Raw genomic sequence first — 22,891 nt, forward strand, 5'->3', positions numbered from 1 at the left:
CAAAAAAAAAAAACATTTTAAAAAATTGACTGGGTAGCACCTAGTGGAGAGCAGATCCATCTACAGCTGATCTTTGGTCTCCCATCCAGAGTTTTAACCAATCCCTGATTAGCTTTGATATGTGTCACTGACTACTACCAATGTGCTATGGTGAGAATGATTATTGAGCGATCTCTAAATAATGAAATAGATTCACTGCTGCTATCCAAGTCATTCCAAAAGGGTAGGTTTAACAGAGCAAATGACATGTGACTCATACTTCATCACTCCTGTATCATCAAGGATGATATTTAGGCCTGTGGAGCATTAAGGAAGTCATCACCAGATATTGTTTCAGTTCAACCCAGAGGGTTCAACTAAAAATAGACACTACATACAGAGACCATAGAGCTTCAAGTATAATCTGCCAAATTGATCATTAATATGTTGGATTCACATCTCCATCTCATCCAAAAATAGGACTAAATCAAATCAAACTTGATTTAAAGTGCGTTTTAAAAAGTTTGATGTAGTCCTATTCTTTAACCTAGATTTTTTTTTTTTTTTTTGAGATGGAGATGTGAATCCAACATATCAATTATTAATTTGTAAACTGGATATTGAATTGTATTCGGTTGTCAACGCAACCAAATATCAACAATTAAAGGAGATGTATCTTCTGCTTGGATAGTTTCATCTGTACCACTGACTTAGTCTGGCTTTAATTACAGATTGTCTGCAAATTAATCATTAATATGTTGGATTCACATCTCCATCTCAACCAAAACAATTAGTCTGTGTGATTAATGGGGGGGGGGGGTCTTTTTACAAAAACAGCTATAAAGTTTGAATGGTTTGAGCTACAAACTATTAAAAGTTATCTATGAAAAGCTGAGAATCTCACAAACACACACGTAGTGTCTATAATACTGTAATAGGCGCACATAGTTGCTGTCACAAACTCGAAACTCCACACAGTTGTCACTGACTAGTTGGACAATACTTTCCCACTGAGAAAAATATATATATAAATTCATTTTTATCAGGTTTTTTGCTTTGGAACAACTTTTTTTTATTTTATTGACATTTGTCATTAAAACTCATGAAAGCAACTGTTTACGTCAAATTATTTTGTGTTCTACTTGTATCCCTGGTTATCGTGATAATAAAAGGGAAAAACAGTTCATTTTGAGGCTAAATATAATGGCTGGACATGCAGACCAATGAAAAGCCGATTTTTAGCTGGGATCTCAGGACTGATAGGGTTAAAAAAAAATGATATGTTAGATTCAAGTCTCCAACTAAACCAAACATTACCAGTTAAAGAAAAGGATTGAAACTATTCAACATTACATACCTAGTTGATATTTGGTTGGGTTGTCAACCAAACACAATTCAAGATTACTTTAGTTAAGGCTATCTTACAAACAAATATGTTTATTCAACCTTAAAATTAGGTTATTGTAACTATAAATGTAATCATAGAAGGCGTGCATGCTTAAGATAGAATGTGAAAGGTTTCAGGTCTGTGGAGATCTTCATAATTGCTATACAACCTGTTCAGAATCTCGAACAGCATCGTTCATGTACATTTACTGTACTACTGATGTAATCTAGGTCATTTGATTGTTCTATTTATTTTTAATTTCACCTTTATTTAACCAGGCAAGTCAGTTAAGAACAAATTCTTATTTTCTATGACGGCCTAGGAACAGTGGGTTAACTGCATTTTCAGGGGCAGAACAGTGATAACACAATAAGTTGTTGTATAAAATAAATAAATATCTGACATTGATAGTGCAGTGAAAACCCATTTAGATGACAACTAAACCAAAAAGAATGTGAAATTGTTTTCCCGTTGGACTGGTTGAAAGCATGGTGATGACACATTGGAAAATCAACACATTTCTGGTTGTCTTTTTGAGTGTGTGAAAATAGGTTGGAATCTCATTGATCAATATCGGTCTTTTTGAGTGGGTGAAAATAGGTTGGAATCTCATTGATCAATATCAGTCTTTTTGAGTGGGTGAAAATAGGTTGGAATCTCATTGATCAATATCAGTCTTTTTGAGTGTGTGAAAATAGGTTGGAATCTCATTGATCAATATCAGTCTTTTTGAGTGGGTGAAAATAGGTTGAAATGTCTCAACCAAATATGACACACATTTCCACAAATGACGTGGTGTGCCCAGTGAGATGCCTGTTCATAAAGAAGGTGTTATGTGGTCTCTGCTAAAAGTCTATACAAGTTTACCTCAATGTAATACTGCAGGCCACTAGTACTAGACTACATTCAAAATGACTTTTCTTATTATCTATTATCTAGGTGTAAATACAAAAAGTCAATCAGGAAATTGAATTTAGCTCCGGTGATTGAATTGAAGAGAGTCATTTGAGCTATCCACAAAGAATGTGAACGTAGCTATCTCCCTATAATCAGACAGGACGGTGAACGGTTTGTCTGGAACCAAACACTACCCATGAGCCTTTTGTGATTCTTGAAGTAGCATCTTGTCATGTCCCTGCATGACTTGTTTGACCACACCTGAGCAAATGTCTGGACTGTGTCTGGCCCATACACTTTATACACTGTGTATTATAAAGTACATAGCGCTGCAATCTAGACAGGCGGTAAACTGGAAAGGAGTATGGCCTTACCTGCACCTTGTTATGAAACCAAACGTCAGTTGAATTGAATGTGTGTAATGTGTATTAAATGTTCATCTTTGTGTCTCTCTCTAGACTGAACGATGAGGGTGTGTATCGTCTTCCTCCTGTGCCTAGCTGGCCAGGTGTTCACCGCTTCCATTGTAAGTGTCCCTTTGATGTGTGTGTGTGTGTGTGTGTGTGTGTGTGTGTGTGTTCACTTGTTTTGTCACTGAAAAAGCATTGCAAGCAATCATAATAACACCATCATCATAACCATTTCAGACGGAGGAGGAGCCCATCATTGATGATGTCGTTGAGGAGGTAAGGTCATTGACTTGTTTACAGAATTCTATGGACCGGTGTGCTAAATAAGGGGGAAAACAACATTAAACAGCTTGCACATACCCACTGGGCACACACTGGTTTGTTTGATTCAACGTTGTTTCCACGTCATGGATTAGATGTTGAATTAATGTCTGTTCCCAGTGGGAGCGAATTAGGAATAGTGTAGTGTAGGAATAAAAACAAAGCCAGATTAAAATAATTAGAAATATTGTAGTGTAGGAATTAAAACAAAGCCAGATTAAAATAATTAGAAATATTGTAGTGTAGGAATTAAAACACAGACAGATTAAAATAATTAGAAATATTGTAGTGTAGGAATAAAAACAAAGCCAGATTAAAATAATTAGAAATATTGTAGTGTAGGAATAAAAACAAAGCCAGATTAAAATAATTAGAAATATTGTAGTGTAGGAATTAAAACAAAGCCAGATTAAAATAATTAGAAATATTGTAGTGTAGGAATTAAAACACAGACAGATTAAAATAATTAGAAATATTGTAGTGTAGGAATAAAAACAAAGCCAGATTAAAATAATTAGAAATATTGTAGAGTAGGAATTAAAACACAGACAGATTAAAATAATTAGAAATATTGTAGTGTAGGAATAAAAACAAAGCCAGATTAAAATAATTAGAAATATTGTAGTGTAGGAATTAAAACACAGACAGATTAAAATAATTAGAAATATTGTAGTGTAGCAATTAAAACACAGCCAGATTAAAATAATTAGAAATATTGTAGTGTAGGAATTAAAACACAGCCAGATTAAAATAATTAGAAATATTGTAGTGTAGGAATTAAAACACAGCCAGATTAAAATAATTAGAAATATTGTAGTGTAGGAATTAAAACACAGCCAGATTAAAATAATTAGAAATATTGTAGTGTAGGAATTAAAACACAGCCAGATTAAAATAATTCGAAATATTGTAGTGTAGGAATTAAAACACAGCCAGATTAAAATAATTAGAAATATTGTAGTGTAGGAATTAAAACACAGCCAGATTAAAATAATTAGAAATATTGTAGTGTAGGAATTAAAACACAGCCAGATTAAAATAATTAGAAATATTGTAGTGTAGGAATTAAAACACAGCCAGATTAAAATAATTAGAAATATTGTAGTGTAGGAATTAAAACACAGCCAGATTAAAATAATTAGAAATATTGTAGTGTAGGAATTAAAACACAGCCAGATTAAAATAATTAGAAATATTGTAGTGTAGGAATTAAAACACAGCCAGATTAAAATAATTAGAAATATTGTAGTGTAGGAATTAAAACACAGCCAGATTAAAATAATTATAAATATTGTAGTGTAGGAATTAAAACACAGCCAGATTAAAATAATTAGAAATATTGTAGTGTAGGAATTAAAACACAGCCAGATTAAAATAATTAGAAATATTGTAGTGTAGGAATTAAAACACAGCCAGATTAAAATAATTAGAAATATTGTAGTGTAGGAATAAAAACACAGCCAGATTAAAATAATTAGAAATATTGTAGTGTAGGAATAAAAACACAGCCAGATTAAAATAATTAGAAATATTGTAGTGTAGGAATTAAAACACAGCCAGATTAAAATAATTAGAAATATTGTAGTGTAGGAATTAAAACACAGACAGATTAAAAGCAATGACTCTACATGTATATTCTTTACTCTCTCTGTGTCTTTTGACAAATGAGCAAACTAAAACAAAATAGTACAACTTTGACTAAAATAATTTATCTCCACCAAAGCGAGAGAGTTAGAGAGAGAGCGAGAGAGAGAGGGAGCGAGAGAGAGCGAGAGAGAGCGAGAGAGAGAGAGAGCGAGAGAGAGAGAGAGCGAGAGAGAGAGGGAGCGAGAGAGAGCGAGCGAGCGAGCGAGAGAGAGAGAGAGAGAGAGAGAGCGAGAGAGAGAGGGAGCGAGAGCGAGCGAGCGAGAGAGAGAGAGAGAGAGCGAGTGAGAGAGAGTGAGAGAGAGCGAGAGAGAGAGGGAGCAAGAGAGAGCAAGAGAGAGCGAGAGAGAGAGAGCGAGTGAGAGAGAGAGAGAGAGCGAGAGAGAGAGTGAGAGAGAGCGAGAGAGAGAGAGCGAGAGAGAGCGAGAGAGAGCGAGAGAGAGAGTAGAATCCCACAGGTTATAAATACAGCGGACAGGAAACCATGACGTTTTAATGGCTTCACCACATGTGGCTCAGACTCTATCCACCCCATCCAGCTGTAGGCTGCTACACCTCTCAATACCTGTCTGAAGTACAGACTTTGGCTACACTTCCTTCTGCACCTTGACAACTAAAGACATTTAGCTACAGCTCAATTTTCTGGTACTGAAGTTGTGCTACCAAATCATGCCCATTGCCCATAGCTTATGTACAATACTGTCATCTTTGATATGGTATATAATTCACTTTAAATGTGATGAGTCAAACTGTTGGAAGTACTACGTCTCTATTGACGGCTCCATGTATTGACTGGTTTGTCTCAGGCACAGCCAGAAGTGGGAGCCAACCCAGTGCAGGTAGAGATTGGAGACTTTGACGAGGCCATTGATGTTGTGGAGGAGGAAGAGGACATCGCTGAGAGTGAGTAAATACACATTGTAGCTGGTTGAGAGAAGCTGGTTGAGACAATTCCAAGAGTGTGCAAAGCTTTCATCAAGGCAAAGGGTGGCTACTTTGAAGAATCTCAAATCTCAAATAAATTTGATTTTTGATGAACACTTTTTTGGTTACTACATGATTCCATATGTGTTATATCATAGTTTTGATGTCTTCACCATTATTCTACAATGTGGAAAATAGTAAAAAAACAAACAAAGAAAACACGAATGACTTTAACTAGTACTATGTGATCATCTAAAAAATGTAAGCAAGGTTTGAAATGATGATGTTTTAGTCAAATATTATATCAGTTTGGGCTTCTTGGGGTCAATTTGTAGTCTACAAATGATTTGTAATTATGTACCGGCCCCCTGACCATCTGTTCAAGAAAAGATTGTCCCGCAGCTGAATCTAGTTGATGATCCCTGGGCTAGTATATCTTTTAAGCTGCTTAGGAACCATTAGCTTTAGGAAAGGTGTGACAACATCAATCAAATTAAGCTGCATGTTGGTGATCCTTTGCAGCAGCTGTGTTGTGAGATAAGAGAGGGGGGAGGGTGTTGGCTAGATAGTAGAGGGGGGGGGGGGTACACGTAGGTAATGACAGAGTTCTTCTGTCTCAAAAGATAGACCTTTCATTATGTGTTCCATCCAATGGTTCCACCAAGCTTCTTGGAAACAAAAAATAAACCCTTCTCCTAATTGGCAGGGGCTCCGCCACACTCCTTCTTTGCTAACTACCGCCAGAAATATATATATATATATATACACAATTAATTTGGTAAGTATTCAAACCCCTTGACTTATTCCCACATTTTGTTATGTTACAGCCGTATTCTAAAATTGATTAAATTGTTTTTTTCTCCTCATCAATCTACACACAATACCCCATAATGACAAAGCAAAAACATTTTTAATTTAATTTATCAAATAAAACATGTAAATATCACATTTACATAAGTATTCAGACCCTTTACTCAGTACTTTGTTGAAGCACCTTTGGTAGCGATTATAGCTTTGAGTCACCTTGAGTATGACGCTACAAGCTTGGCAAACCTGTATTTGGTGAGTTTCTCCCATTCTTCTCTGCGGATCCTCTCAAGCTCTGTCAGGTTGGATGGGGAGCGTCACTGCACGGCTCCCAGAGATGTTTGATCGGGTTCAAGTCCGGGCTCTGGCTGGGCCACTCAAGGACATTCAGAGACTTGTCCCGAAGCCACTCCTGCATTCTCTTAGCTGCGCGCTTAGTGTCATTGTCCTGTTGGAAGGTGAACCTTCTCCACCAGTCTGAGGTCCTGAGTGCTCTGGAGCAGGTTTTCATCAAGGATCTCTTTGTACTTTGCTCCGTTCATCTTTGCCTTGATCCTGACTAGTCTCCCAGTCCCTGCCTCTGAAAAACATCCCCACAGCATGATGCTGTCACCACCATGCTTCACCGTAGGGATGGTGCCAGGTTTCCTCCAGACATGACTCCTCAGTAAAAGAGTTTGCTTGGAGTTTGCCAAAATGCACCTAAAGACTCCCAGCCCATGAGAAACAAGATTCTTTGGTTTGATAAAACCAAGATAGAACTATTTGGCTGAATGCCAAGCATGCTTACTGAGGAGTGGCTTTCATCTAGCCACTCTACAGTGGAACTGGAGCTCTGTCAGAGTGACCATCGGGTTCTTGGTCACCTCCCTGACCAAGGCCCTTCTCCCCCGAATACTCAGTTTGGCCGGGCGGCCATCTCTAGGAAGAGTTTTGGTGGTTCCAAACTACTTCCATTTATAATGATGGAGACCACTGTGTTCTTAGGGACCTTCAATGCTGCAGAACATTTTTGGTACCCTTCCCCAGAAATTTTCCTCTGAGCTCTTCAGACAATCCCTTCGACCTCATGGCTTGATTTTCTTGCTCTGACATGCACTGTCAACTGTGGGACCTTATATAGACAGGTGTGTGCCTTTCCAAATCATGTCCAATCAATTAAATTTACCACAGGTTGGACTCCACTCAAGCTGTAGAAACATATCAAGGATGATCAATGGAAACAGGATTCACCTGAGCACAATTTCGAGTCTCATAGCAAAGGGTCTGAATATTTATGTAAATAAGGTATTTCTGTTTTTATTTGTAATAAATTTGCATTTCTAAAAACCTGTTTTCGATTAGTCATTTTGGGGTATTGTATGTAGATTGCTGAGATTTTAGAATAAGGCTGTAACGTAACAAAATATGGAAAAAGTCAAGGGGTTCGAATTCTTTCCAAATGCATTGTATCTGTTGAATAGCTGATTAGGAAATTCAAGGGCAAAAGAACACTTCCGATATGTTCCATTTTTAATGTTCCAGAATTGTTTTTAACACTTTCCTTCGTTAGACCCCTGTTTGAACCACCACTGCAAGAAGGGAAAGGTGTGTGAGGTCGATGAGGAGAACACCCCCATGTGTGTCTGCCAGGACCCCACTACCTGCCCTGCTGCCATTGAAGAGTTTGAGCATGTGAGTTATCATCATAGAAATTATATTATAATCTGTTCAGCATCAACATCAAGTAGTCCTAGACGTTTCTCATACACAACACTGTTCCTAATACAGTGTAACCTTGACCTGTACAGTAATGCTACTACTGATATGCATCATTGGCTCATTCTTGATATAGATTCTGATTTATATCTGATTCATGAATGTAATCTGTGTATCCCAGGTTTGCGCCACCGACAATACAACCTACGACTCTTCCTGCCACTTCTTTGCCCAGAAGTGCAGTCTGGAGGGAACCAAGAAGGGCCACAAGCTGCACCTAGACTACATCGGGCCATGCAAATGTGAGCTATGCTTTATCGTTACAAATTGTATTTAATTAATATCAATTCAATGTAATAACCCTCCCAGGGGCCATTGAGAATGTTTTAATCCAACCATTTAATTCAGTGAAATAATTTTCAGCTTTTTGAGAATCCCCCTTAGACACATTTTCCTCCGAGACTCCGTTCCCAGTGTGATTATGTAACAGTATAACTTTAGACCGTCCCCTCGCCCATACCCGGGTGCGAACCAGGGACCCTGTGCACACATCAACAACAGTCACCCACGAAGGATCGTTACCCATCGCTCCACAAAAGCCGCTGCACTTGCAGAGCAAGGGGAACCACTACCTCAAGGTCACAGAGCAAGTGACGTCACCGATTGAAACGCCACTTAGCGCGCACCACCGTTAATTAGCTAGCCGCTTCACATCCGTTACAATTGGTTATGCTGTCTTAGAGCTGAAGCCCTGCTGAAAGCTTCTCCAGGGGAGTGATTAATGGGCTGAACTAGAGGGACCTTGCCTTAGGGACTCCAACACACAGAGTGGAGGGCAGGCTGTAGCATGCTCACTGCATCGCCGCCCTTCTCAATTTACTGCTGAATCTGCAGCTAAATGTCTGTCATTAAATAACAGAACCAAGCCCATGCATCTCTCACTGTTGGTGATGAATACCTTAGCACTGAAAGGCGCAGATGGAGATCATGTTGTTGCACGTTGTGGATCCAAAAACTTAAAATAACACTTCTTTTTTTTTTAACTATTGGCCTCTAAATGTCAGGTACAGTGTTCAACCAAGGAATAAAATAAAAGGTAGAGAATCCTTGCCTTAAAGGCTGTGTGCATCAATCATACATTTCAGTGGACACAAATGTCACATTTTGTGTGAGTTGTGGGTTTTATGTTCTATGACAAAAGGCATTTTGAGAATGGATTTTGACTTGAATGTTGACTTGAATGTTGTACTTGTAAAAGAACTTTCTGACCATGACTTACTTGACTTAATTAAATGAAACCCTTTGGCTTCTTGCGGACCGTAGGTCATTGAACCTGCCTTCTCCAATTGTTTCTGTGTATTCGCCGTTTCCTTTTCTCTCTCTCTGACCGTACCTAATGTTTCTTCCTGTTTATTCTCCAGTCACTGAGCCCTGTGTGGACAGCTCTGACATAAAACTCATTCTCCTTCCTGTTTATTCTCCAGTCACTGAGCCCTGTGTGGACAGCTCTGACATATAACTCCTTCTCCTTCCTGTTTATTCTCCAGTCACTGAGCCCTGTGTGGACAGCTCTGACATATAACTCCTTCTCCTTCCTGTTTATTCTCCAGTCACTGAGCCCTGTGTGGACAGCTCTGACATATAACTCATTCTCCATCCTGTTTATTCTCCAGCCACTGAGCCCTGTGTGGACAGCTCTGACATATAACTCATTCTCCATCCTGTTTATTCTCCAGTCACTGAGCCCTGTGTGGACAGCTCTGACATAAAACTCATTCTCCATCCTGTTTATTCTCCAGTCACTGAGCCCTGTGTGGACAGCTCTGACATATAACTCATTCTCCTTCCTGTTTATTCTCCAGTCACTGAGCCCTGTGTGGACAGCTCTGACATATAACTCATTCTCCTTCCTGTTTATTCTCCAGTCATCGAGGCCTGCATGGATGCTGAGCTGAATGAGTTCCCCCTGCGTATGAGGGACTGGCTGAAGAACGTTCTGGTCAGCCTGTACGAGCGTGATGAGGAGAACAACCTCCTGACTGAGAAGCAGATGCTCAGAGTAAGTCCAATTATCAATTTCTATAAACACAGCACAGAAACCGTTTAATGTTTGCCTCCAGAGGATGGGTCATAGTCCTTATTAAACACAGCAGAGAACCAATTCCTTTTGCTTGAGTTCATTTACCGAACTCTGCAGATGGGTCAAAATATATATATATATTTAACCTTTATTTAACTAGGCAAGTCAAATATGATTATAGGATTTGATGTTCTGCTCTCACTATGAAGTTGACTCCTTTTGTGCATCCAACCCTACTGGGAATTATTTATCAGTTGGTTCAATTCGAAAGATTATTAGACAAACTAATGTTTGCAACAACAAAAATGTGAATGGCCTTGCAGGTGAAGAAGATCTACGAGAATGAGAAGAGACTGCAGGCTGGAGAGCACTCCCTGGACCTGCTGGCCCACGACTTTGAGAAGAACTACAACATGTACATTTTCCCTGTCCACTGGCAGTTCGGTCAGCTGGACCAGCACCCCGTCGATGGGTAGGTTGAGGAGAAGAAGAAGAGTTTCCTGTCTTCTGCTTCAGCTGGATTGTTTCAACATCACACAAATACAGGCTTGCTTGGGCTATAACTTTGATTCAACTCAGTACCAGTCAGGACATAAATAATGAAACATTTCTACAATGTTTCAGAAAGGATATTGGCAGCATGCCTGAATCTATTGTTTTACGAGCAAAAAAGCAACTGACAATGCTACGTTCTTCATAAAGCTACCTATTTAAAGGATCATATGGGTTTTCTATGGTCTAAAACTAAAGCTTAGAAAGTCTTCATAATGCTACCTATTTAAAGGATTGTATGGGTTTTCTATGGTCTAAAACTAAAGCTTAGAAAGTCTTCATAATGCTGACTATTTAAAGGATTGTATGGGTTTTCTATGGTCTAAAACTAAAGCTTAGAAAGTCTTCATAAAGCCTTTATAAATCCTTTACAAGACATAGATGCTTTGTAACATGTTTTCTGTGGTGTTGTAGGTTCCTGTCCCACACAGAGCTGGCCCCCCTGCGCGCCCCTCTCATCCCCATGGAGCACTGCACCACTCGTTTCTTCGAGCAGTGCGATGCTGACAATGACAAGTACATCGCCCTGGAGGAGTGGGCCAACTGCTTCAGCATCAAGGAGCGTGAGTAGTTTTAAAAACACCTCGTTCATAGTTTTACACTCGTTATTTTACTACCTCAAAAGAAACCAGGAGGACCAAGGCACACTTTGGGCTGTTAAAATGTCTTCCTTGTTTGCGTCTGAAATTACACCCTATTCCCTATATAGTGCACTACTTTTAACCAGAGCCCTTTGGGCTATATAGGGCACAGGGTGCCATTTCAGACGCAGCCATGTCTTCCCGTCCTTGTATTATACTGGTTGGTTGTTGATTTTAAAATGGTTCATTTCATTACCACTTGTTAATTCTGGGCGTGGTTTTTTGTGTTGTTTTCAGAGGATGTCAACAAGGACCTTGTCATCTAAACTCACCCCGCAGACCTCCAGTATGAAAACTAGTCTCTATTGGGACGAGGTGCTAAGCTGATCCCTAAATTAAAGGAACACTGTAACGGTGCTAACTGTAACTAATTAACGACCTCCTATACCACTAACATTGATGAAAAAAAAAGAGATGTGCACCGTCTGAACTAACAATCACAAAACGTCACCATGATGCAACTTCAAATTTGTCTTGTTTTTGGGCAAATAAATAAGCTTTTTTTTAAAAAAACAGATAGATTAGTAACAGAGAGGGACTTGTGATGAGAGGGAGATATAAATGTATGTTGAACAGGTTGTGATAATGGATGTTAATCACAACATTTATCTTTTTTTTTCACTTAATCAGGGCTGTGATTTAATAACTTCAATTTGAAAATTATTTTGAAGGAGACAAATTTGTAAAAATCAAATAAATTCTAAATAAATGCTCCTTTCGCTTTTTAAACATATTTAGTTGTTTTCACTCTTTTGGTGGTGGACTCATTTTGTTATCTCTGTTCTTTTGTTTGTTAGTTCATTGACTTTGACTACTGCTTTAAATTAAGGCCTGACTATCCACAGGTGGGTTTTCTGACATAGATTCTGTCACACAACAAGGGCATAAGTGTACTGAAAAATTATTGAGACAATAAAAAGGAAATATTGTTTAAACTCTACGAGGAAAGCATCTTGCAGGTTGAGCGTTTTTTCCTCACACTATACCGTAGCATGTTTACTGACGTTCCTATACTCTTTTTTGATACCGTGTGATCACAATAGAACTCTTTCCTCAAATAAAAATGATCTGAAATGTCCAACACTGTTGCATGCTTTCATATCTGCATTTCTTCAGAATCACAACGTTGATACATTTCAACTGGAACAAATGGAAAGCATCTTAACACTGACTTTCATGGGAATTAGTTGTATTTACCTGGTAGGTTTTTGAAAAAAAGACCTCTAAAGTGTCCATATCACAGATATGAAGTACATCATCATGAATTATTCATTCATTCACATTTTTTTAAGAATCAGCTTTCCCTTAACAAAAAACAAAATGCCACATGTACAGTTCCAGCACAAGGTGTCCTGTACTGCATGGTAGGCTACGCCTTAGACTTATGAGCACAGGCTCAGTACACGTCTCAACATCCTGTGATGACTCATCTGGCAACGACTAACGCGTTCAGATTTCAGAACCCCAGTGTGGTCCTGGTCCTTGAGTCCAGTATGTTTTGTCAAAACATTGCTATACCAGAATGCAAACGTTTTCTAACCCTATATTTATGAGTCTATTTTGAAAAGTTCAAACCGGCACTTTGCATAACTAATAACTTCTTTATTAGACCAATAACCTCGTGCAGTTAATAAAATATCCTGTCTGCTTCTGTTGTCATGAATGCAATGACTTATGAGAAAAAAATACTGTACCATAGAATTGCATTGTCTTTGTACAACCAGCTGGACACACTGTCCCAGTGAACCCAGATGAATAGATTTGCCAGGACAAGGCTAGTTTAGTTTTCTATAATCATTAGAGATATAATAACATTATAGTATATATTATAATCAGAGAAGTTAATTAAATTTATTCTCTAAAGCAAGAGAAAGAAGATCAAATGGCCATACTTCCATAAACTCTGAACAAGCTCAGAGTTTCCTCTCGAGACAGTCTAAGAAAGGTCCTGTGAGAGAGAAGAAAGAAGACGCCTGTAGGGCATTATTACAGCACCCTGTTACCATCTCCACCCGTTCAGCCAGACAGTACAGGGAACAGCTGGAGAGCCTCATCCACAAAGGCTCAGCCAGAGGCACCGCCCCTTCCTCCATAAGGGGAAAATATCCTCCCTTCTCTCCAAGACAAACGGTGGAAATAAGAGTTGAATACAATGATATAATTGACAACAATTCTCACAGGTTTTGCGGGTATTAATAAACAACGTGAATTAAACAAATGTTTGGGCATATTCTTCATTTTTCTGACTAGAAGAAAATGTGTTCACCTTTATTATGATGTTCAATGTTGAATCGACCGCAGATCGTTTGTATCGTTCTGGTGAGATACTGATCGTTCACAGGATGATAACAAACCAGAAAGTGTTTTTGCAAATAGATTGTCTGCATCATTTCCAATTCCCCACATATATATTTTGCATAATATATATATATATATATATATATATACAGTATACATACATACATACATACATACATACATACATACATACATACATACATACATACATACATACATACATACATACATACATACATACATACGAAATAACACATATGGAATCATGTAGTAACCAAAAAAGTGTTAAACAAAAAACAAATGTAATTTATATTTTAGATTCTTTAAAGTAGCCACCATTTGCCTTGATGGCAGCTTTGCACACTCTTGGCATTCTCTCAACCAGCTTCATGAGGTTGTCACCTGGAATGCATTTCAATAAACTGGTTTGCCTAGTTAAAAGTTCATTTGTGGAATTTCTTTCCTTCTTAATGCATTTCAGCCAATCAGTTGTGTTGTGACAAGGTAGGGATGGTATACATATGATAGCCCTATTTGGTAAAAGACCAAGTTATTATGGCAAGAACAGCTCAAATAAGCAAAGAGAAACGACAGTCTATTGTTACTTTAAGACATGAAGGTCAGCCAATCTGGCAAAAGTTTATTAAATTGCAGTCGCAAAAACCATCAAGCACTATGATGAAACTGGCTCTCTTGAGGACCGCCACAAGAGTTACTTCTGCTGCAAAGAAGAAGTTCATTAGAGTTACCAGCCTCAGAAATTGCAGCCCAAAGAAATGCAAGCAACAGACACATCTCAACATCAACTGTTCAGAGACAGCGTGAATCAGGCCTTCATGGTCAAATTGCTGCGAAGAAACTACTACTAAAGGACGCCAATAAGAAGAGACTTGCTTGGGCCAAGAAACACAAGCAATGGACATTAGACCGATGGAAATCTGTCCTTTGGTCTGATGAGTCCAAATGTAAGATTTTTGGTTCCAACCGCCGTGTCTTTGTGAGATGCAGAGTAGGTGAACGGATGATCTCTGCATGTGTGGTTCCCACCGTGAAGTATAGAGGAGGAGGTGTGATGGTGTGGGGGTGCTTGGCTTGTGACACTGTCTGTGATTCTGCAGCGATACACCATCACATCTGGTTTGCTCTATCATTTGTTTTTCAACAGGACAATGACCCAAAACACACCTCCGGGCTGTGTAAGGGCTATTTGACCAAGGAAAGTGATGGAGTGCTGCATCAGATGACCTGACCTCCTCAATCACCTGATCTCAACCTAATTGAGACTGTTTGGGATGAGTTGGACCGCAGAGTGAAGAAAAAACAGCCATCAGGTGCTCAGCATATGTGGGAACTCCTTCAAGATTATTGGAAAAGCATTCCTCATGAAGCTGGTTGAGAGAATGCCAAGAGTGTGCAAAGCTGTCATCAAGGCAAATTGTGGCTACTTTTAAGAATCTAAAATCTAAAATAAATGTTTATTTGTTTAACACTTTTTTGGTTACTGCATGATTCCATATGTGTTATTTCATAGTTTTGATGTCTTCACTATTATTCTACAACGTAGAAAATAGTACAAAAGAAAGAAAGGAAAACCCTTGAATGAGTAGGTGTGTCCAAAATGTTCACTAGTACGGTATAGATATCTTTTTAAAATATATTTTACCTTTATTATTTTCCACTAACCACCCCTCCCTTAATTGGAGTAAGCACCTAGTGGAGTAAACACTAGTGGAGTAAACACTAGTGGAGTAAACACCTAGTGGAGTAAACACTAGTGGAGTAAACACTAGTGGAGTAAACACCTAGTGGAGTAAACACTAGTGGAGTAAACACTAGTGGAGTAAACACCTAGTGGAGTAAACACCTAGTGGAGTAAACACCTAGTGGAGTAAACACTAGTGGAGTAAACACCTAGTGGAGTAAACACTAGTGGAGTAAACACCTAGTGGAGTAAACACTAGTGGAGTAAACAATAGTGGAGTAAACACTAGTGGAGTAAACAAGTGGAGTAAACACTAGTGGAGTAAACAATAGTGGAGTAAACACTAGTGGAGTAAACAATAGTGGAGTAAACAATAGTGGAGTAAACACCTAGTGCAGTAAACAATAGTGGAGTAAACACTAGTGGAGTAAAAAAATAGTGCAGTAAACACTAGTGGAGTAAACAATAGTGGAGTAAACACTAGTGGAGTAAACAATAGTGGAGTAAACACTAGTGGAGTAAACACTAGTGGAGTAAACAAGTGGAGTAAACACTAGTGGAGTAAACACCTAGTGGAGTAAACACTAGTGGAGTAAACAATAGTGGAGTAAACAATAGTGGAGTAAACACCTAGTGCAGTAAACAATAGTGGAGTAAACAATAGTGGAGTAAACAATAGTGGAGTAAACACCAGTGGAGTAAAAAATAGTGCAGTAAACACTAGTGGAGTAAACAATAGTGGAGTAAACACTAGTGGAGTAAACAATAGTGGAGTAAACCCTAGTGGAGTAAACAATAGTGGAGTAAACACTAGTGGAGTAAACAATAGTGGAGTAAACACTAGTGGAGTAAACAATAGTGGAGTAAACAATAGTGGAGTAAACACCTAGTGCAGTAAACAATAGTGGAGTAAACACTAGTGGAGTAAACAATAGTGGAGTAAACACTAGTGGAGTAAAAAATAGTGCAGTAAACACTAGTGGAGTAAACAATAGTGGAGTAAACACTAGTGGAGTAAACAATATTGGAGTAAACACTAGTGGAGTAAACACTAGTGGAGTAAACAAGTGGAGTAAACACTAGTGGAGTAAACAATAGTGGAGTAAACACTAGTGGAGTAAACAATAGTGGAGTAAACACCTAGTGGAGTAAACAATAGTGGAGTAAACAATAGTGGAGTAAACAATAGTGGAGTAAACACCAGTGGAGTAAAAAATAGTGCAGTAAACACTAGTGGAGTAAACAATAGTGGAGTAAACACTAGTGGAGTAAAAAATAGTGCAGTAAACACTAGTGGAGTTAACACTTCATGCTTATACATACTATATACATTTTACAGACACAGTCTATTTTCCAATAGTTCTATATGTTGTTTTTTTGTCCTGACCTTCATCTATTTCTGATGTCCATCCAGTTAGATTTTAATATGCCATATATTTTTAACTGTGCTGTTTCACAAAAGTTCTGAACCTATATACAGTTTACGGACACAGTACATTTTATCTTGTTGTTATTAGTCCCACCCTTCAGGTCCATTCAACCTCTCCCGTCTATCTCTTATCATCATCCAGTCCCTTCAGCTCCATTCAACCTCTCCCGTCTATCTCTTAACATCATCCAGTCCCTTCAGGTCCATTCAACCTCTCCCGTCTATCTCTTAACATCCTCCATGTTGGATTTCTATTTGCAATATATTTTTCAACTGTGCTGTGAAGTTTCACAAAAGTTCTGAACCATTCTATTCTCATAGTTTCTACAGATTGTAAATTAAAGATAACATTTTTTTTTGCTAAAAGCATTATTATAGTATTGATCAATTGACTATGACTTTTCAAATCACCCAGTAGTGCTATCTGCAGAGTTGGCTCCAGGTAAATGGTACAATTCTTCAGCTATTCCTGGACCTGTGACCAAAAACAAGCTACATATGGACAGTACCAAAATAAATGATCTAATGACTCTGTTTCTTCGTAGCAAAATCTGCAGAGCTGGGAAGGTTGTATCCCCCATAAATATAACAATTCTAAGTTTTGAACAAAACCCATGAAGTTTTTGCAAAAAGTATCTTCAAGAATTAGATCATGACAGTCAAAAGAATGGTGGGATGACCAGTGCAAATTTGATAGATGTTGGGCAAAAGTTCTGATCCAATAAGGTTCCATACGAGTGGTCAACCGTCAGATGAACACAAACTCATTATCATGCAATTAGGGGTTGAGAATAACCCCTACTGCCTACAGTTCAGTCCAGACATCATGTGACACGAAGAGGTCTGTGTGTATTTGTGTCGCCCCCTAGTGGATGAATGCATAACTTCTCTAGAATATATATATAGGTACGCTTGATTTAACTCGCCTGTCGCACCGGTTGGTCAGAAGTTTTAGTTTTGGGTTCATTCCATCGGTGCTGAAAGAGAACGCTGCCCACCAGGTGATGCTGCCACTGTATTGAAGCCATTCCACACTGTTTTATCTTAGAGCACTATGCTTTATTACCGGTGATGGGTTCAATCAATGAATGGATGGGTTCAGGACACATCAATGTATTCTGTATCAGAAAGTAAGCTGGACATCAATGAAGTCTCGTAGATCGTAGATCATTGCACTCTTTTTTTGTTTATAAAGCCCTCCTGCATAAACTTCCGCTGTACCTTACTTCATTGTTACAGACGTACGAGATAGCAAATCAAATCAAATTGTATTTGTCACATACACATGGTTAGCAGATGTTAATGCGAGTGTAGCGAAATGCTTGTGCTTCTAGTTCCGACAATGCAGTAATAACCAACAAGTAATCTAGCTAACAATTCCAAAACTACTACCTTATAGACACAAGTGTAAGGGGATAAAGAATATGTACATAAAGATATATGAATGAGTGATGGTACAGAGCGGCATGGGCAAGATACAGTAGATGGTATTGAGTGCAGTATATACATATGAGATGAGTATGTAAACAAAGTGGCATAGTTAAAGTGGCTAGTGATACATGTATTACATAAAGATGCAGTAGATGATATAGAGTACAGTATATACATATACATATGAGATGAATAGCAGCCCTGGTCTCAGGGATAGCTGACTCTGGAGATCCCTACGATGTCCAATGAGAGGTAAATCTGCTTTTACTTTTGTTGCACCTTATATGTAGAATGATCTCCAAGACTCTCTATAGTTGGATGACTTGGTGCCTGTTGCACTATTCAAAAGACTGATTCAATACCTTTTTTTACTGAAGAATGTGTTTGTTTTCTATGATTGTGTTTTGCTTTTTCATTTATTGATGTGAATATTGATGAGATTATTGATATGAATATTGATGAGACTGCTCCACCCAAGGTCACGGAGGCTCTTCGCACTGCCAAAGCAGACTCCTGTCTCCTCATCCTCCTTGATCTATCACCTGCCTTCGACACCATGAACCATCAGATCCTCCTCTCCACCCTCTCAGGGCTGGGTATCTTAGACTCTGCACACTCCTGGATTGCATCCTACCTGGCAGGCCTCTCCTACCAGGTGACACGGAGAGGATCTTTCTGCACCAGATACTCAGGGCTCGGTTCTAGGCCCTCTTCTCTCTATACACCAAGTCACTCGGCTGTCATATCCTCACATGGTCTCTCCCATCATTGCTATGCGGATGACACTCAACTACTTTTCTCCTTTCCAAATTTTGTAAGAATCTTTTCTAGGTCCACAAATATAGGACTATTAAAGGCCCAGCCCTGCAGACTGCTATATAGATCCACTAATATAGGACTATTAAAGGCCCAGTGACATTTTTTTAATTCATTATTTTTTATTTTATTTTTCAGTGGGTGCTGCAGCACTGTCAGCACCCCTACTTCACCTATGCCCAGGTGGCAACACGCATCTCTGCGTTCCTGGCAGATATCTCAGCTAGGATGTCAGCCCACCACCTCAAGCTCAACCTAAAAAAAAACAGAGCTACTCTTCCTCCTGGGGAAGGCCTGCCAGCTCCAAGACCGTTCCATCATGATTGACTCCACAATGTCCCATTCCCAGAGTGCAACAAACTTTGGAGTGAACCTGTAAGAACACCCTGTCGTTCTATGCAAACACTGAAGAAGTGACTCTCAGGTTCATGTTTTTAAAAAAAATATTTTTTTATATTTCACCTTTATTTAACCAGGTAGGCAAGTTGAGAACAAGTTCTCATTTACAACTGCGACCTGGCCAAGATAAAGCACAGCAGTTCGACAGATACAACAACACAGAGTTACACATGGAGTAAAACAAACATACAGTCAATAATACAGTAGAAAAACAAGTCTATATACAAAGTGAGCAAATGAGGTGAGATAAGGGAGGTAAAGGCAATAAAAAGGCCATGGTGGGGGAAGTAAATACAATATAGCAAGTAAAACACTGGAATGGTAGATGTGCAGTGGAAGAATGTGCAAAGTAGAAATACTGGGGTGCAAAGGAGAAAGATATATAAATAAATACAGTAGGGCAGAGAACTGGAAGGAGAGGCGGCCAAAGGAAGAATTGTCTTTGGGGGTGACCAGTGAGATATACCTGCTGGAGCGCGTGCTACGGGTGGGTGCTGCTATGGTGACCAGTGAGCTGAGATAAGGCGGGGCTTTATCTAGCAGGGTCTTGTAGATGGCCTAAAGCCAGTGGGTTTGGCGACGAGTATGAAACGAGGGCCAGCCAACTAGAGCATACAGGTTGCAGTGGTGGGTAGTATATGGGGCTTTGGTGACAAAATGGATGGCACTGTGATAGACTGCATCCAATTTGTTGAGTAGAGTTTTAGAGGCTATTTTGTAAATGACATCGCGAAGTCGAGGATCGGTAGGATGGTCAGTTTTACGAGGGTTTGTTTGGCAGCATGAGTGAAGGATGCTTTGTTGCAAAATAGGAAGCCAATTCTAGATTTAATTTTGGATTGGAGATGTTTGATGTGAGTCTGGAATCAGAGTTTACAGTCTAACCAGACACCTAGGTATTTGTAGGTGTCCACATATTCTAAGTCAGAACCGTCCAGAGTGATGCTGGACGGGTGGGCAGGTGCAGGTAGCGATCGGTTGAAGAGCATGCATTTAGTTTTACTTGTATTTAAGAGCAGTTGGAAGCCACATAAGGAGTGTTGTATGGCATTGAAGCTCATCTGGAGGGTAGTTAACACAGTGTCCAAAGAAGGGCCAGAAGTATACAGAATGGTGTCGTCTGCGTAGAGGTGGATCAGAGACTCACCAGCAGCAAGAGCGACATCATTGATGTATACAGAGAAGAGAGTCGGCCCAAGAATTGAACCCTGTGGCACCCCCATAGAGACTGCCAGAGGTCCGGACAACAGGCCCTCCGATTTGACACACTGAACTCTATCGGAGAAGTAGTTGGTGAACCAGGCGAGGCAATCATTTGACATACCAAGGCTGTTGAGTCTGCCGATAAGGATGTGGTTATTGATAGAGTCGAAAGCCTTAGCCAGGTCGATGAATACGGCTGCACAGTATTGTTTCAAAATAACCGCCATCGAACTCTTATCGATGGCGGTTATGATATCATTTAGGACCTTGAGTATGGCTGAAGTGCACCCATGACCAGCTCTGAAACGCCACAGGATGTTTTTGTGCTGGTCAAGGGCAGTCAGGTCTGGAGAGAACCAAGGGATATATCTGTTCCTGGTTCAAAATTTCTTGAAAGGGGCAATTTCTTGAAATGCCTTTCATTCATTATCATGCTCCTTGCACATCCTCTGAAAACAGCTGAAACCCTACCTCTTAAATAAAAACACAGTAAACCCCCAAAACAAAAATATTATTGTGATCTACAACTTGCACTTGACTTTTTTCCCCCCTTTACTAGCTCAGACTTTGCAGATAGTTACTTTACTGAGGAAAGATGTACTTACTATGACTGTGAAATGCAGTTGTCCCACCTAGCAATCTTAAAACGACTCAAATGTTAAATGTGTATATACATAATATATAGCCAGCCTATTGATGTGTTTGGTGTGTATACAGGGCTCATCTCAGCACGACTTCCTGTTAATAAAATAAAGGTTCAATAAATAAATAAAAAATGTGTGGTGGGAGTGTTAAATCAATGCAGCGAAAAACGCCCCCACCCTCTCAGAGCTGGCTGTCTCAGGCTCTATCAGATCCTCCTCTCCACCCTCTCAGAGCTGGCTGTCTCAGGCTCTATCAGATCCTCCTCTCCACCCTCTCAGAGCTGGCTGTCTCAGGCTCTATCAGATCCTCCTCTCCACCCTCTCAGAGCTGGCTGTCTCAGGCTCTATCAGATCCTCCTCTCCACCCTCTCAGAGCTGGCTGTCTCAGGCTCTATCAGATCCTCCTCTCCACCCTCTCAGAGCTGGGTATCTTAGACTCTGCACATTCCTGGATTGCATCCTACCTGGCAGGCCTCTCCTACAAGGGGACGTGGAGAGGATCTTTCTGCCCAAATACTCAGGGCTCGGTTCTAGGCCCTCTTCTCTCTATACACCAAGTCACTCGGCTGTCATATCATCACATGGTCTCTCCCATCATTGCTATGCGGATGACACTCAACTACTTTTCTCCTTTCCAAATTTTGTAAGAATCTTTTCTAGGTCCACTAATATGTGACTATTAAAGGCCCAGCCCTGCAGACTGCTATATAGGTCCACTAATATAGGACTATTAAAGGCCCAGCCCTGCAGACTGCTATATAGGTCCACTAATATAGGACTATTAAAGGCCCAGTGACATTAAAAAAAAAATATATATATAGAAATATATTTTTCAGTGGGTGCTGCAGCACCGTCAGCACCCCTACTTCACCTATGCCCAGGTGGCAACACGCATCTCTGCATGCCTGGCAGATATCTCAGCTAGGATGTCAGCCCACCACCTCAAGCTCAACCTAAAAAAAACAGAGCTACTCTACTCAATTTCTTGAAATGCCCTTCATGCATTATCATGCTCCTTGCCCATCCTCTGAAAACAGCTGAAACCCTACCTCTTAAAAAAAAACACAGTAAACCCCCAAAACAAAAATATTATTGTGATCTACAACTTGCACTTGACTTTTTCCCCCCTTTACTAGCTCAGACTTTGCAGATAGTTACTTTACTGAGGAAAGATGTACTTACCATGACTGTGAAATGCAGTTGTCCCACCTAGCAATCTTAAAACGACTAAAATGTTAAATGTGTATATACAGAATGTATAGCCAGCCTATTGATGTGTTTGGTGTGTATACAGGGCTCATCTCAGCACGACTTCCTGTTAATAAAATCAAGGTTCAATAAATAAATAAAAAATGTGTGGTGGGAGTGTTAAATCAATGCAGCGAAAAACGCCCCCCATTAATTTCGATCGGGGCATGATCCCGCGTGTGTCGCTCCGTAAAATGTTTAACCAATCATACCCATAATCGGAATCCACCACACTCGTTTCCTATTGGCTACATTTAGACTGACAGGGCTACACATACTCCACGACGATTGGTTGTACACTAAACTGCTCAGAGTACATGCATTGGATTGGCGACATATTTCCTCTCGCAGTAAATTCATTGGTTCGTGCATCTAAGACTG

General features: G+C 39.5%; 1 protein-coding gene across 1 annotated transcript in view; it reads left to right on the forward strand.

Moving 5' to 3' along the window:
* LOC112221267 (SPARC) overlaps window positions 1–12,280 on the forward strand; it is a 21,142-nt gene extending 8,862 nt beyond the window's left edge. The window contains exons 2-10 of the mRNA XM_024383436.2: window positions 2,722–2,789; window positions 2,911–2,949; window positions 5,445–5,541; window positions 7,922–8,043; window positions 8,249–8,369; window positions 9,993–10,126; window positions 10,471–10,619; window positions 11,114–11,262; window positions 11,578–12,280. Of these exons, the coding sequence (XP_024239204.1) occupies window positions 2,730–2,789; window positions 2,911–2,949; window positions 5,445–5,541; window positions 7,922–8,043; window positions 8,249–8,369; window positions 9,993–10,126; window positions 10,471–10,619; window positions 11,114–11,262; window positions 11,578–11,606 (900 nt within the window). The 5' untranslated portion in view covers window positions 2,722–2,729 and the 3' untranslated portion in view covers window positions 11,607–12,280. The remainder of the gene's footprint in view (window positions 1–2,721; window positions 2,790–2,910; window positions 2,950–5,444; window positions 5,542–7,921; window positions 8,044–8,248; window positions 8,370–9,992; window positions 10,127–10,470; window positions 10,620–11,113; window positions 11,263–11,577) is intronic.
* Window positions 12,281–22,891: the final 10,611 nt, after the last annotated feature.

Source organism: Oncorhynchus tshawytscha, linkage group LG21 (genome assembly GCF_018296145.1).
Source record: "Oncorhynchus tshawytscha isolate Ot180627B linkage group LG21, Otsh_v2.0, whole genome shotgun sequence".
Taxonomy (NCBI): Eukaryota; Metazoa; Chordata; class Actinopteri; order Salmoniformes; family Salmonidae; genus Oncorhynchus; species Oncorhynchus tshawytscha.